General features: G+C 42.5%; 1 protein-coding gene across 6 annotated transcripts in view; it reads left to right on the forward strand.

Annotated features, from left to right (window-relative positions):
- Positions 1 to 16,166, forward strand: part of ddr1 (discoidin domain receptor tyrosine kinase 1) — a 34,323-nt gene extending 18,157 nt beyond the window's left edge. For 3 of the 6 annotated variants that reach the window (XM_026317448.2, XM_026317447.2, XM_026317449.1), the window contains 15 exons: positions 434 to 581; positions 1,725 to 1,827; positions 2,669 to 2,855; positions 4,890 to 5,139; positions 7,012 to 7,146; positions 7,788 to 7,841; positions 8,909 to 9,069; positions 9,715 to 9,922; positions 10,834 to 10,953; positions 12,600 to 12,895; positions 12,998 to 13,125; positions 13,863 to 14,060; positions 14,156 to 14,423; positions 14,636 to 14,785; positions 15,407 to 15,547. In XM_026317448.2, the coding sequence (XP_026173233.1) occupies positions 434 to 581; positions 1,725 to 1,827; positions 2,669 to 2,855; positions 4,890 to 5,139; positions 7,012 to 7,146; positions 7,788 to 7,841; positions 8,909 to 9,069; positions 9,715 to 9,922; positions 10,834 to 10,953; positions 12,600 to 12,895; positions 12,998 to 13,125; positions 13,863 to 14,060; positions 14,156 to 14,423; positions 14,636 to 14,785; positions 15,407 to 15,547 (2,547 nt within the window). Of the gene's footprint in view, positions 1 to 433; positions 582 to 1,724; positions 1,828 to 2,668; positions 2,856 to 4,889; positions 5,140 to 7,011; positions 7,147 to 7,787; positions 7,842 to 8,908; positions 9,070 to 9,714; positions 9,923 to 10,833; positions 10,954 to 12,599; positions 12,896 to 12,997; positions 13,126 to 13,862; positions 14,061 to 14,155; positions 14,424 to 14,635; positions 14,786 to 15,406 lie in introns of all 6 variants that reach the window. The other 3 variants (XM_026317450.1, XM_026317453.2, XM_026317451.2) reach the window with 3 other exon arrangements.
- Positions 16,167 to 16,397: the final 231 nt, after the last annotated feature.

Below are 16,397 nucleotides of genomic sequence, written 5' to 3' on the forward strand. Positions count from 1 at the left end.
TGCTGATCAGTTTTATATTGTGTTTTGTGCCACTGAATGTTAGTTCATTCAGTATTTCAGGCCTCCAACAGACAAGGACTTGTACTGTGTGTTTGTGTTTTTTATTTATTTTTTTTCTTTTCCACTTATCACTTAGAACAGTGCCTTGCAACAAATATTGAGAAATTGCAAGTCACTGTAAATCTTTGCCTTAAAGGCTACAAAACCTGTGCCTGAGGCTCCCACTTTAAAATGAGTCCTTTGCAAAGCCTTGGCGTATTAAAGAAAAAGTTCATTCAGTCCATCTGAACTTAGATTATTAGAATTTGAAGACAGAAGGTGAATTTAAAGTCAGAGCCTTCCGGCAAGATTCATTCAACCCTACAGATAACACGGGAGATGAGCATCAAGCATCTTACTTTGTGATTGAATATTTTATACTTCTCTCCCTCAGGTAGTGTCAGGTAATGAGAACACCTATGATATTGTGCTGAAAGACCTGGGCCCTCCGATCGTGGCACGTATGGTGCGCTTCTACCCCCTGGCTGACCGAGTTATGAGTGTTTGCCTACGGGTGGAGCTCTATGGTTGTGTGTGGGATGGTAAGTATGTGTTTTTGTGGAGGTGAAAGAGACACAAAGAGAATACAGAAGTACAAACTGTGCCTGCTTTTGACCATGGGTAATTCATTTGGTCTGTATATTCTGACACATACTCTCCAGATCTTGATAAATCAGACCACATTTCTTATGGTGAAGGTGACTGAGTTTGCCGTCATCGTGGATTGTCTCCCATATCACATGGGAAAGGAGTGTTTGTTCGATGTTAATGAAGGAGTGTGTGTTTTTACCATATATCCCATGCATTGGTTCAAGGCATCGCAACATATTTTACAGCCTCAGTGGGATTTGCCTGGATAAAAGAAGCCACACAGTGATAAATGGTGTTGGTTTCCATGTTTCCTGAAGCACAACACTGACTAACTGAATATTTATGACTCGCTCACCTCCTCTCCTGCCCCATCTACCTCCCTCACACAGCGTCGGGTTGCCTGTAAATCAGAGCTGTCACTGAGGCTAAAAGCCTCAGTTCTCTGTCTGTGTCTTCAGGGAGGCCATCTTTCTAAAATATGCTCTAATGTGGAATCTGAGGCACTGCAGCTCAGTTCGTTCACAAGCCAGAGATTATGCAGAAGCTACGTTTTACACACATTTGGTCTCTATTAGCAGCCAAGTATCTTTCCTGTGTTTGATCTGCATCATATGAACTCACTTGACCATCACACCCTCACACAGATACATTAGATGCACATCTCATTAATATGCAAATAAAACATTCTGCACACATACAGTAAATTTATGTGAAGCCTTGTTTATTATGTTTAATGGACTGGCTGACGTCACCGCTGTTGATGGAGAGCAGGCTGATTAGCTATATATCAGAGGAGGGAGGCTTGAGTTTCACCTGTTAATAGCAGCTCAGGCTGAGAAGGCCAGAGCAGCGGACCTCTTTGTTTTTATTACTTAAAAACCAGGTGCAGCCATTTCCCCACAGCAGTGATTACTGTTGAATGTTGGCTTACTCAGCGTGTAATTGCTTACGATGAAAATGAAAGACTTTACAGATCCTGAAATGTTTCACATACAGCTTGCACATGTCTGCCTTTTGAATAAAACACTTCAACATGCTTTGTTTTTACTATCACATGACTAACACTGACTATTTTTCATCCTTCTGTCACTCAGACGGGTTGAAGGCTTACACAGCTCCAGTGGGCCATGTCATGCAACTGCCTGGCATGCCTGTCTATCTGAACGACTCCACCTACGATGGGAGCACTGAGCAAGGGTAAGATATTCAGCTGCTCTAGACGTCTTTACCCTTTTTTCATTTTTATGTATGAGTAAGCATCTTATTTCTGTAGATTCCCATAAACTGCTCTCCTAGATTTCATTTCCATGGAAATGTACAGATGCAGCCTTGGCTGTAAATTGCTACACAGCTTTGGCAAATATGATCACAATAAAGATTAGTGTTATGGTCTACAATGCTGAGTGAAATGTGGCTCGATCATTGGAATAGCAAAAACTTCTCTGCAGCACTCATCACATCTGCTAGGACGGGTGTCCCAGCCAAAATCCTTTCTTGAAAGTTTATTCGGGTGTCCACCTAATGGAAACGGCATGATGTTATTTTTTTTTTAGCTGCTCAGGGAGTTGAGGCATGTTTCCTGGCTATAATGTTTTGGCACCGAGCAAAGCAGGGGTGAACCATGAATGGGGCGGGTGGTCCGTACTTACGTGGGCTATGTGCTTAATGAGGCTGAAATGTTTTGCTAGCGGGTGAGCTAACACTTTTGATGTAAATCAGATGTGTTAGTAGCAGCTGTGTGTGTGTGTCTGTGTGTGCGTGTGTGTGTATGTGCATGAGAGAGAGTGTGTGACGCTCAACTATTGGGTGACACCATTGTGTTGCTTTATTTTTACTGATGTCTGTGTTTGTGTGTGAAACAGATTTTGTGTGTATGTGTGGCAGTTTGTTTTCATATGTGTATATGCTTATTTTATGCATCTTTGCATGCTGGTAGGTAAATGCGTTTGTAAATAGAAAGTGACAAGCAGTCTGCAGCATTCAGCATTTTTTCTGTACAGAGCATCATGTTAACTCGTACAGTGCTGTGTGTGTGCAGCATGCAGTTTGGAGGCCTGGGCCAGCTGTGTGACGGTGTGCTGGGAGGAGATGACTTCATACAAACTAAGGAGCTGAGGGTGTGGCCCGGATACGACTACCTGGGCTGGAGCAGAGAAGCCCTTGGGCAGGGCAGTGTAGACATTGAGTTCCACTTTGAGAGGCCACGGGTCTTCCACAACATGCAGGTAGGTGGCGAAAGCTGTGTTTGTGTGTGATGGGGCATGTGTTACAGGAGAGGATTATACAGGACATTGTTACCCCACTGGAATCTCAGACAGTATCAAGCTGCATGTAAATCAAAGATGTCATCAAGATTTTTAAACCTGTCACTATGTTCAGGCAGACAACGTAACCTTTTTCACCCACAGGCCAATTCTTATGCAAAATCTACAAAATATAAAAGTTCATGCACATATTAGCACATATTAAAGACATACCACAGATTTAATTCCCTGTGTCTTAAAATTAGGAACCCTCTAGAGGAACTCTGTGTTATGAAAATGCAATAAAACCATTTTAACTATCACATTAATTCACTTATTTCATCAGCACAAGACACACATCATGGCAGGACATTAAGCGCATTGCTTCTTTTTTTGCATCTGATGAAATTCCCCTGTAATTTCTGTAGCTCCAACCATTGTGACCTCTAAAACAAACTCACAACTGCAGAGTTATTTGTTTACCTCTATTATTTTTTTTTCAAACAATATCTGCATTAATTTGCCATCTCACCAGAAAACAGCACTGACTGGAATAGCACTGCAGCCGTTTAATTAGTTTTAATGTGCCATTGTTTATCATGGGGCAACACGTCTGTGCTTGGCTGTCTGGGTGCCATCGGGTTGCATTACAGTCTTGTTTGTCTGTGTGGCTTTTGGGGTTAGTTTGTGGAGCAACAGGGGGGATAATAATATGAAGCAATTCAGTTTGAATTATAACTGTGTTGTCTCACTGGATGTGGGTTGGAATGTTGGTTTGGGTGGGATTCACCCTATACATGTGCACATCGAGCAGCATGAATCCCCAGTTAGTGCTGGGGCAAGTACTTTTTAAGAGTTTCGAAGTTTTTAATATTCTTTTTTTTATTATTATTCTGTTTGTTCTTATTCTTTCACAATGAGGTCCCCACTTGTTTATCCTAGGCTTATCCTGCATTTCCTGCCTTTTCCATAGTGGTTTTACCACAGTCACCTTAGCGTGTGTGTGTGTATGTGTGTATATATGTGTATATACAGTATATATGTGTGTGTATATATATATATATATATATATATACACACACATATATACTGTATATAAAAACGATCAGAGGGAATTCACAATGTAGTCTAGATTTATGATGAAACAAGTGACACATAATGAATGCAGTGTTATGCTTTCAAAATAAGCTTTGTGCAGGTCACTGGAGCTGTTGGCCCTGAAGGAGTAGTGAATTACCTTAGTTCTGTTGACTTATTAGACCCCCCTCCACCACCAGCACACACATCCCCACACCCAATTTTTCCCAGATAGAATCAGTTACAGCATCTGGTGCAGCTGTTCCTCCTGCATCTTGTGGCGTGTCTGTGTGTCTGTGTTTATTAACATTTGGACTAGGTTAGAATGACTGGCCCTGAACTAAGTAAGGTTAATAGCTAACCTGTCAGAGCAGCCTTTGCACTGTCTTTTCTCCTACAGAGAGAATGTCTCCTTCTTGTTTGTGTATCTCTCAGATGTAGAGTTTTGACCTCCAGCTTGTGCATTGAAGCACCCTCTATCTTCCTCCATATCCTCTCCTCAAGTTCCCTTTTCCCCCCTTCCAGCCACAATGATGACTCATGTCTTAGATCAGCTTTTATGGATTCCACTCTCTTTGGCCTTTTCAAATATATCTTCTGCTCTCCTCTATCGGTCTTCTGTCACACACTTTTTCTTCCATCTGTTTTCTTCTCTTCCATGTTTTAATTTTCTTCATTCTTAGTCCTGCTCGGCTAAGCTCAAGTCGTGCCAACGGAATTACAACTGAGCAGAATGAGAATGTGTCATTAATTTTGTGTTAATTGAATCTCCTCTCCTTGAAAAACGAATGGTTAAGACCTTGATTTTTATCCCCCTAGTTTTTCAGATGATTGCACAGTGGTTGAGCTAATTCAGATGCGCAGATTGTTTTCTAACCTATTATACATGTTCCATGCTGTACCTGTCCTTCCTCTACACTCACACACTCCTTTCTGCAGGTGCACAGTAACAACCGTCACACCCAGGGAGTGCGAGTCTTCAGCAAGGTAGAGTGTCTTTTTAAGCCTGGCATCCTCCAGCCGTGGTCCTCGCCTGCCCTCACCTTGCCTGTGCCGCTGGAGGATCTGAAGGACCCCTCCTCGCGACCCATCTCCCTCCCGCTGGGGGGGCAGCCAGCTCAGATCCTTCGCTGCAAATTCTACTTTGCTGATCGCTGGCTGCTCATCAGCGAGATATCCTTCCTTTCTGGTAGGAAACTTCTTTTTTTTCCTTTGTTTCTGTAGCTCAAATGGGCATTTTTTGTTTTATAGAGGCTTTGCACTTTTGTCACACATCCTCCAGTAACTGTCACTTTCTTGTAGGGCCAATAGAGATTTGGCTTTGCCTAAATATTGGCCAAATATAGACAGCCACAACAGAAAAAAACTAAACACAGTGTTGAGCTCTGGGTCCAATCAAGTTTTTTTTAAAATGTTTTAAGTAAACATCAAGTGAAGTCCATCCATTATGCACCGCTTGTCCTTTTTGGCAGGGGTCAAGCCCAGCCGACATTAGGCTGTACAGATCACAAGTCTATCACAGGGCTGACACATAAGGAGCTTTCAGGCCAAATAGCTCTAGAGAACCAGTTCTAGGAACTATCCCACTGAGGAATGGACCCGAGAGCTACACACATGGAAACGTGAACTAGCTGATGGTTGGCATAGCGACACCACTTCAGCACAAAATTCAACAACACTAGCGAAAATTTTTATGTTTTGCTTTGATCCATCAAGATTTCAAGATCATGTACGCAGCCTGGACTTTGGCATCGGCCCATTTACTAACCACCACGCCACCGTGCTGCCTATGCCAAGTGAAGTGAAACTCAGAAATCTGATAAGCTGGATTTGTCTCCAAACTTGCTGTGGCCCTCTCTTAGGGAGAATCACGTTCAAGTTTGTCCCTGCAGTTTGCTTTTAATTGATTTAGGGTATCAGCACTTTTGACAGCCAAGGACCTTGTCAGCCTTTGGCAGGGATTCAAATGGGCAAGCTTTTACCCAAATCACTCAAAAGCTATATTTTAAAATGCCATTTTACAAAAGTCGACATACCATGAGCATGCATGTGTATGTTGCACTGGTTATTCTTTGTAACCTCCTAATTAATATTAAAGTTAATCAAAATCTGGATTAGAGAGAATTTACTGAAAACATACCTATTTTTCCCCCCCCCTCTGTTGTATCGCCTCTACTGTCCTTCTGTTTACCAGCTGAAAGTGACCAATGCAGCAAACAGAAACAAGGTTTTAATATCTTGTGTGGAAATAGAATTTATGGCTGTCTGATTGAAAGTCAGATAGAGGACTCCTCTGCTAGTCTCCGACTGAGATTGCTGTGACTAATCAAAGTGCCCTGGCCATTTAAAAACATTGTCAGTTGTAGCGTGATAAGAATGAGCGAAGTGCTTGATAATCACACTGACCTCAGGTAGCTGAAATAACTTGAGGCAGCAGTGATTCGGCAGGTGTGGTTGCTGGATTTGAGCCCAAATGGTGAAATATGTTACATCTGTGCAGGTTCAAGGTCCTGGCACTGGCAGGCAGCTAACATGAGGGCCACGAATTCAAGCCTACACCATGAAAACCACAAACTCTTGCAGGATTTTGTTTTTATTTGGGTCAGAACTGACTCTTATGGTACCAAATTGGGATTAATTTTAGTAACATTTGTACCAAACTGGCTTCCTGCCTGATTGGTGTATTTTAGTGTCCAGCAGACTGATTTTTTTTTGTAAAACAGGGAATGTTAACTACAGTTGTAGCCTAGTGAAAGTTAAAAACAAAGCTTCATTGTTTGACTAAACATTTAACTATGGTTAGAAGACTAACGTAAACATTCAGATTAGTCAGTAATGGAAGGATCAGTTCCCAGTCAAAAACAACATAACCCGAGTCTCCTTAAATGAATAGTTTTTCTTCAGAAACACAACCAGCTGTGACCCAAACCACTGTTTCACAACAGTTGAGGACTACCAGACACAGTATTGTGCCATTTGAAAAGCTCATTAATATATAAAACATGATTCATTTTTATTCAACTGTCCCCTCCTCTTTTGCCTCCTTTTTCTCTTTATCCAGAACCGTTTGAGGACGATGGCACAGAGCCTGATCATCCCAAGATTCCTCCCACCAGTCCCTCTCCTCCTGTTAACCACACCTCCTCTTCTTCCACATCGGGGCACAGCTCCTCCAACAACACGGCCAGGCCTTCTGGTGAGCCTTACTCCTCTCATCTACATCTTAATCCTCCTGTTCTTCACCCTCACATTGTCTTGTCTTTACTGTGCTTCCTCCCACGAGACATTCTTTCTCTCTTGTCATCACCCACCATACTGCTTCAACTAACCCTCCTTTTGCTCTCCTGTCTCTGTTATTCCCTTAATCTCTGAGGCTTCACCTCTCGTCTCTGTGCCTGTGTCCTCCTGTCCAGTTGTGTTGAGTGTGAGCATGTCGGCAGTGTCTCCAAACCCCGTATCTAAGGCAGAGCCAAAGGTGGGCAGTGCCAAAGGAGGCCTATGTCTGAATTGCCTCCCTCTTTATCATGAGCTCTGAAATCCTTTGACTTCGGGCAAAGATTCACTGAACCTAAGTCAACTCCAGATGTTTCTCTTACAGATTTCATTGTACCTAAAGGGCAGGAGAGAGCTTGCTTAAATTTAAAGGTCAAATGCACTTTACACTTTTTTTTTATCACCTCTGTCTGGCTTTTAAAAGGTTGGTGTAAATATTTAGGGATTTTCATTTATATGGATGAAAAGCCAAATATGCCAAAATCTTGTCATCCATGATTTCCTCTCCTCATCATTGTCTTCACCACGTCTGATTCCTCCTATGTCCATCCCTCGCTCCCCCAGAATCCCCCACCAGCACCTTCATGACGGACAACACTGCTAGCTGGACGCTGTCAGGTGAGAGGGGGAGAAAAAGAGACAGAAACGAGGGAGGGGAGCTAGCGCCACTGCTCTGGCCTTCCTCCAGCATCTTAAAACTGTCCCAATGCTCAGCAGAGAGAGTGAAGCATAATGGTGGAGGGAATGCAGGGGCAGGCTTTGGCACTGGACTCTGTCCCCTGGGTTTCGAAGATATACAGCTGCAGGAAAAACACTAACAGAGCTATAGTACATTATATTTATGTACAATAACAACTTGACTTCCTGTGGTCTCCCAAACTGCATGTTTTTTTGGGGGGGAACTGGCTCTATTCTACAGAGCTGAACAATAACAGAGGTTTTTGAAAGCTGGAAAGGGTTTTCTGTGGTGTGTATGCTGGTTTGTCCTTGTTACAGGCTGTGACTGAACAGCTTTGTTTGGTTTTATGTGTTACTCACATGGTGACGGAGGGACAGAGAGAATGTGCAGTTCTTTTGTGACAGTGTGTATAATCTCTGGCTGGTAAATGTGTGTGTGTGTGTGTGTGTTTATATTTATGTGCATACATGAATATAAAAAGACCATGTATAGTATGTTTGCTTGTTTGGTTTTTTTTTTTTTTTTTGTCACATATTCTTAAAGTGGCTTGCTTGGTTGCTTTATGAGCAAGGTTTACACTAAACTGCAGAGAAAATTTGTGTATTGCTCTTTCATTCAAAAAAGCATGCCACATGTGACCAAGGGAGAAAATAACAGTATGATTCCGATTAGCAGTTGACAACAAATCTGATGAGAAGCAAAACATTTTGTTCTCTAAGCAGCGGGCTCTGTGGAATCAGCAGGGATACTGGACGCGTACTCACACAGACTTTCCCCATCAGATGTTTAGTAAGCCTGGTGAAACTATGCTGTGGTGTGTTTGTGACCCTGTGTGACTGCACCCAGGCTGAACACTGCATTTCTTCACGCCGGGGTCTTTAGACATACACCCACAGACATGCAAAGACATCACTTTTTTTTTTTTTTTTTACACGCATCACATGATAGACACATGCAGGTCTCAGGCACTTATAACTCATCCTTTGTTTTCCTGTTTTTGGGCCAGAATTTGCCGCCGTGACTCCCAGGCCGGGGCTTCCCGTAGCCAAGGATGACAGCAGTAATACCGCTATTCTGATTGGCTGCCTGGTGGGCATCATCCTTCTGCTGCTGGCTGTGATAGCTGTCATTCTATGGAGGCAATACTGGAAAAAGATACTGGGCAAGGTGAGTCAAGGTTGAGGTCACACGCACTATTTTACAGCACCTTCTTGTAACTGAGCTTTACTTGGCAGGTTGTTTGATGTTAATTTCTAATAGTCATAAAGAGTCAATTCACCAACATATTTCCTTGTTAACCCTTGTTAAAGTTTTTTCTAGCCCTGCAGGGTTTTATTGGAAAAACTCTTGGTATATCTTTTTGGAGATATTTCTATTACCAGCCCAGGGCAAAGGAGCTAACAGAACTTTTGTTTGTGTTGTTCAATGGTGTGAATAAAATCTATTTGGAAAAACTCTACACTTACTTACTTTTCAGAAACAACGCCCCAGTTATTCTGGATAAGCCATAGCCCTTAATGTTATCAGTTTTCATTGGCACTGCATTCTGCAGAATAAATAGTCTTAAGTGACAATGCTTTTTGTGTGATTAAGCTGAACTACACCTATAACCAAATTTAAATGATTCATAGCAGGCTGACAATGGCAGACAGTGTTTGGGCACAGTACCACTGTATCTCCATCTGGGTGTGTTGTGGGAATCGTTTTATATTTACCTATAATTGCTCAAAGATTAGAAGCTTTTTTTCCCCACAGTTTCATCACCATCTGCTTAAGGGATTCACTTGGTGCATTCACATTAACATTTCCCAGGCCCAGGGTAGTCTGTCCAGTGATGAGCTGCGCGTGCACCTGTCGGTCCCCTCGGACAACGTGGTCATCAACAACACACACAGCTACTCGAGCCGCTACCAGCGCATACACACCTTCCCTGATGACCGCGACCATGACAGAGAGGGGGAGGGAGAGTACCAGGAGCCCAGCGCCCTGCTCCGACCAAGGGATCACAGAGACAGCACAGGTAAGATACAAACCTTGGAGTGCGTTTAAACAGTCAGTACCTATAATGTTTGTCGTTTCTGTTGTAGCTGAGTGGTTCAGTACCAAAGAAAATGTATTTGGCTTGTAAATGTGACATAGAACATGAGTTGCTGATGTACACAAAAAATTCTAACTCTCCATATTGACAGACTTCAGGTGTCGTTTCTACAGATTGCATTGTTTGCTTTCCAGTGTTTGAGCTTTTGCAAACTTTGTTTGTAAAAACAAATTCATTTTGAGATGGGGAACAGGAGGAGAAAAAATGTTACACACATATCACAAAAACACTGGTATTACAATGTATTTCACAACAACCAAACAGTAAATCAAACCCAACACTCCACGAAGGGAGAGGGCCTCCAAGAAGATGTGCGGCACCGAGGGGGTACAAAAGAGCTATTGTTCTGATAAAAGGGAAGAAAAAGAGAGGAGCAGAAAAGGAGGAGTAAAGAGAGAAAGAAAGAAAAGCTATTCCTTCACTTGAACCCCACTATGGGCGATCTGCATGCCATCCTTACTAGTTTGAGTTTGAAATAACATTAGTAACAGAAACATCTCATCAACTGGTTGTTGTTCTGTTTGGTTGTGGCCTCAGTGATTTTAACTTTGCCCGTTCCTGCTATGCCTTTCTGTTCTGCCCCTCATGCATCAGTGCAACCTCTGGTCCCTCCCTTGTATTATAATGGATATGCTAACTGTCATGCTAATGGTTGTTATTTTGTTTTGTTGTGTGTGTATTATGTTCACGTGCCACCTCGTATCATGTGTATGATCCATATCACGGTACCTGTGTGTATCCCATCTCGTCCTGTCTGTGTGTGTGTATCTGTGTGTGTGTGTGTGTGTGTGTGTGTGTGTGTGTGTGTGTGTGTGTGTGTGCGCCCCACCCAGCCTTGCTGTTAAACAACCCAGCCTATCACCTGCTCCTGTCAGATCACAGAAAAGGCTCAAGACCTCTAGTCGTCCCCAGCACCACTCAGGCTCAGGAAAAGAGCCTTAATGTGCCCCAGGGTAAGAGACCTCAAACTGGGCCAACACAGTCAGGAGGGGCACCTGTCTGACTATCTGCCTATAACTATCCAGAGCTGGGGGGCATATGAAGTGCTCTCACTGTCAGTGCTCAAATAAAAGCTTCCCAGATATGATTAGTCTATTTTGCATGTGTCTGACCTTCGTCATTCCTCCTGTTACTCACATCATTTTGTCACTTTCATTCCCTCACCACTCCAGATGACTCACGCTTTGTTTGAAGGGATACTTTGTTATTTGGGGAATTGTACCATTTTCAGAGCTACCCAGAGTCTGACAACATCAGAGATGCTTTTGCTTATTCAAGCTTGTGGTGTTGCAGTGATGAGTGTTGATGGCATTGTCTGTCTGACCGCCACTTTGAAATATCTCAACAACTGCTGGGTGGATTAGCATAAAAGTCTGCAGACATTCATGGGACTCAGAGGAAGAATTTGACTGAGTTATACTGACTCTGTCTCCTGGATTTTCATCTAGCACATCCAGCAGGTCAAAGTTTTAACTTAACCAGTGATGTAATGAATGTTTGTACAGACATTCATGGTTTTCAGGGGATGAAATGATTCTGGTGATCTGCTGACTTTGCCACCACCACCTGACACTAACATGACTAAAGACTATTATAGATTGTTATATCCAATCCAGTATGTTCAGCAGTGAATTTAGGATACTATTAGGAATTGTGGCAGAATTTTTTTTAAAATTCAAATTTGAATACACCATAATCCATGTTATATAACAGTATTTATGTTCATGGACAAGTATAATAACGTACTTAAGTCACACTAAACACAAGTCTTTGACTTACAGTATGTGGGTTGTAAGAACCTCAGTGGGGGTGTCGGTGTTGAATTTTAAATTGTTATACCAGTTAAATTGAATGTTTAATCAGAAAGTACAGCTGTGGATTCTAATTCAGTTGAAAAGTAAATAGAAATCTAATGCAGTGATTCTGAGAGGCTCTACCCATCCATCACAGCAAGTTTAATATTGTCTGTTGTTGATTTAGATAGTACCTGCTGCTTAACTGTTAACATACCTTCAGACAGTATAATAAAGGCAATCATGAATTTGTCTGACTCTTGGTACCAGGAAAAATGGTAGAAATGGCTGAAAGACAGATACAAGCAGCACCATAAAGCAATTCTGGGCAAGGTCTTTTAGCAACCTCCACCATTAGATTGGAGATCAAATTATACAGTCATAAAGGACCTTACACAAGGTCAGATTGGCTGAAACTCTAGCTAAATCTTCTCTATTTCTCTTTTGAAAGTTTAATAGTCTTTTTTTTTTTTCTGTAGTTTCCATTTTTTTTATACCGATCTCTGATCCGAACTCTTTCTATCCTAATGGTTTATTTTATGGTTTTTTTTTCTTTGAACACATTTATTTTCTGTACAGAACTTTGTAAAGTTATGTTTCTGAAATATACAAAAATCTTTTGTACATACTGACAAAATTCACCCATTCGAAACTATCCCTTTACAACAAGTTTTCTGCCTTTTTGGTATCATCTAATTCTTTCACTACAGCCTGTCTAAAACAAAACAAAGCTGGATGTAATAACACTGCTGCTCTTCTCTGAAAAAAATCTTCCATTTCATCCACCTTGTGTGTCTTCCTTCCAGCCTGTGGTTTGGACATGGAGAAAGGCTTCCCTCCGGCTCAGGAAGAGCCTCCTCCGTATCCCGGCTCCCCTCCTTACCCTTCCCTTTCTCCCCCCGTGTCGCCTCCACTTCCCCCAAGCGTCCCCCACTATGCCGAGGCAGACATAGTGAGCCTGCAGGGTGTCAGCGGTAACAACACCTACGCTGTGCCTGCCTTGGCCTCTTCCAGCCCTGGGGCTGATGCTGCCCCACTGCCAGAGCTGCCTCGCCAGTGTCTCATTTTCAAGGAGAAACTGGGAGAGGGACAGTTTGGGGAGGTGAGGAATGCACTGAAAAATGGTATTTGTGGGTGGGTGGAATGGATATTGTGATTTAAGAATGTCTGGGTTTTTTTTTTTTTTTTAAATTGCCTGTGAAAGGTGCACCTGTGTGAAATCGAGAACCCTCAGGACCTTCCCACTTTGGAGTTCCCCTTCAATGTAAGAAAAGGTCGCCCTCTTCTGGTAGCAGTGAAGATACTGCGCCCAGACGCTTCAAAGAATGCCAGGTTTGTAACTTTAAACTGCACTCTCACTTCAGGTTTCTCTTGTGGCTTTACATCCCGAATCCATACTTGTATGTTTTCATTGAGCTGCAGCATTCCCACTTATCAGAGAACTTCTGTTTACTATTTAGAGGTAAACAGACACTGGGTTTAGTTGTGTGTAGGAGTCAGGTTGGGTAACTCAGAGGACTTTGCAGAAATGTACAACTCGACATATTTTTTCATTTTAGTTGGAGTTTCAAAATCTTATGCTGAGATGTTTTTTGTTTTTTTTTCTCAGCTGATATTTGACCTCTAGAAGGCAAAACAATAAAAGCACCCATCCCTCACATACTATATAAACTTTCAGATGTTTGACTTGCTTCACCAGCTGCTTGTTTACTTTGGCGCTCCTCATGTTTTGTTCTGGGCAGATGAAATGAGCTTGTGTGAGCTTATTTGCTAGGAGCAGCTGTTCACAGGTTTATGTGAGAGTATAGTGAGAGCCAGAGCAGCACAAAGATATTGACCAGCAAAACAAATCAATGAGGTGGAAAGAGACAGAGCTGCAGATTAGGGTGTTGATTCTTAGAGGAATCAGTAACCGGCTGACATGACTCAAGGGTTACATCAGCAGTGTTGCTTGATGAAGATTCAGAAGGAGCCTTGATTCTGCATTATTGACCTTTTAGTCGCCTCTATACCTTCTTTTACTATCTCTCCATCTTCCTGATGTATCTCATGGTTTCTCTCCCTGTTAGGAATGATTTCCTGAAAGAGGTAAAAATCTTGTCTCGCTTGAAGGACCCGAACATCATCCGGCTACTGGGAGTGTGTGTGAGCAGTGATCCCCTCTGTATGGTCACTGAGTACATGGAATGTGGAGACTTGAACCAGTATCTGTCCCACCGCGTGCTTCTGGACAAGACAGGGCCTTCACACAACACCCCGACCATCAGGTAACACACGCGCACATATACCTAGATATAAATGCACTCACATCCACAGTGTTAATATACTGATTATTGACTCTACCTGTTGTCCTTTACCATAGTTACCCCGCGCTTATCTCCATGGCCAGCCAAATTGCATCCGGCATGAAGTTCCTCTCCTCCCTCAATTTTGTGCACCGGGATCTGGCCACGCGTAACTGTCTGGTCGGTGGTGAGAGGGGTGAAAACGGAGAGGATCGGGGCGGTGAGCGTCACATCAAGATAGCAGATTTTGGCATGAGTAGGAACTTGTATGCTGGAGACTACTACAGAATCCAGGGCAGAGCTGTGCTGCCAATACGCTGGATGGCCTGGGAGTGTATACTCATGGTGAGGAGTGTGTGCATCTCACAGTGCGTGATGGTTGATATTTGGCTTGATAAAGTATATAATTGATTATGTTAGTACTGATTAGGTTAATTATAAAGAAATGATGCTTTCTGAGTTTACCTGTAATCTGTTGTAGTTAGTGTCAACTTCCACGTTCACAGAGAAATGAAATTCTGGGGAAACTGTTGATCTATGTGTTTGTGTTTTCCCAGGGCAAGTTCACCACGGCCAGCGATGTGTGGGCGTTTGGGGTCACTCTGTGGGAGATGCTGAGCATTTGTCAGGAGCAGCCGTACTGCAACCTCACAGATGAACAAGTTATTGACAATGCTGGAGAGTTCTTCAGAGACCAGGGCAGACAGGTACATCACCCTGAAACACACATACATCACAGGCGCAGGGCTACAGTACAACCTATTTTCATAGTGATGCCCTTTACCTTCTCAAAATGTTTGCGCATTGGGCTTCACAATATAATAAATGTTACCTAAAGAGCAAGAAAGTTCATGCCATCAGAGGCCCTATAGTGGCTGTTCTACACCCACGTTGTATTCAACTGCACAACAGTTAGAAGCTGGCATCATACATTTATCCTCTAAAAATAAAAAAATAAAAATCTTTTTTTTTTTTGCTTAGTTTTGTCGTTTAATTCTAAGATGCATCTCTAATGACTAACTTATTATAACAAGTATAAACCAATGACATAGCTCACACTCATACTGGTATAAAGGGGAAGATTAATTCCGATACATCAATCTCTTGTAAAATATAAATTAAATTATTAATGATAAATATGACAGATTTTTTTTTTTTTTTTTTTTTTTTTTTAATTTGTTTTCCCGTGTTTACATCCAAGTGATTGGTTGTGGTGACCTTTATCAGGGCCTGAAAATGCACCACAGACTATGAAAAAGGTCAGACAGAGTCAGACAACTGTGCAACTCAACCTCTTCTTCATACACGACTCTCTCTCTCCCCTCCAGGTCTATCTGAGCAGGCCAGCTGTGTGTCCCCAGGGTCTCTATGAGCTCATGTTGAGCTGCTGGAATAGAGACTGCAAACTTCGCCCAACCTTCGCCTACATACACTCCTTCCTCACTGAGGACGCCATGAACATGGTGTAAAGACAGAGTCTAAGAAGACTGCCGATGTTAAAGAGAGATAAAGTCTCGTATGTTCGTGCATCCTTACTACAGTGGGAAGGTGTGGTGGAGGTGCTGCACGGCAGAAGCACATGAGATGGGAAAGTGGGTTGTTCACTTTTAAATTTTGTACTTTTTGGGTGGATGGGGCTGAGACACCGCTGGTTCGGTTTATTTCCACCTCAGACCCCAACTCCTAAGTCCAGCTTTGGACAGGTTTGAGGTACATTACATTTCACAGTGGTTGGTGGTGGGTGCACTCTGCATAGGCACTTTCTCTCTTCTCAGATACTTTGTGTAAACAGAGGGTTTGTGTGACCGGTGATTAATTGCTGTACAGTTCAAAATACAGGAAAGCGTGAAAGCTAAATGATAGAAAATGCTTCAAACTCTGACCATAGCAAGCCAGCAAATGAACAGTTGTTAAGTTTCATGACTTACTTTTTTCAACATCTGAAAGGCTACTTGCAGGTTAACAGGTGAAGGTGCATGTGACACCAACTGCACACACAATGATTGTCTTACTATTTATATTATAGTATGTATCACTTACTGTACACATTTAAGTCAGTGTGATTCATTGAGATTGAGTTCTCTTAAACAAGCCGACAAAAAATTGCAACCCTTACATGTGTAGAACCTGGGTGAGATCATGTTTGTGGACTCGTCTTTAGTCCTGTTTCTCTAAACCCCAAAACCTGACAGTGACCCACATCTACAGGTGTTACTGTGTACTAATGTGAAATGAGGTGGACCAGACAACAGCAACCCCCCTTTCTGTCATGTGATTAGAGAGGATTGTAGGAAAGTTTTGAAGCCCCATCTTTTAGCC

This window comes from Mastacembelus armatus, chromosome 16, assembly GCF_900324485.2.
Source record: "Mastacembelus armatus chromosome 16, fMasArm1.2, whole genome shotgun sequence".
Classification (NCBI taxonomy): domain Eukaryota; kingdom Metazoa; phylum Chordata; class Actinopteri; order Synbranchiformes; family Mastacembelidae; genus Mastacembelus; species Mastacembelus armatus.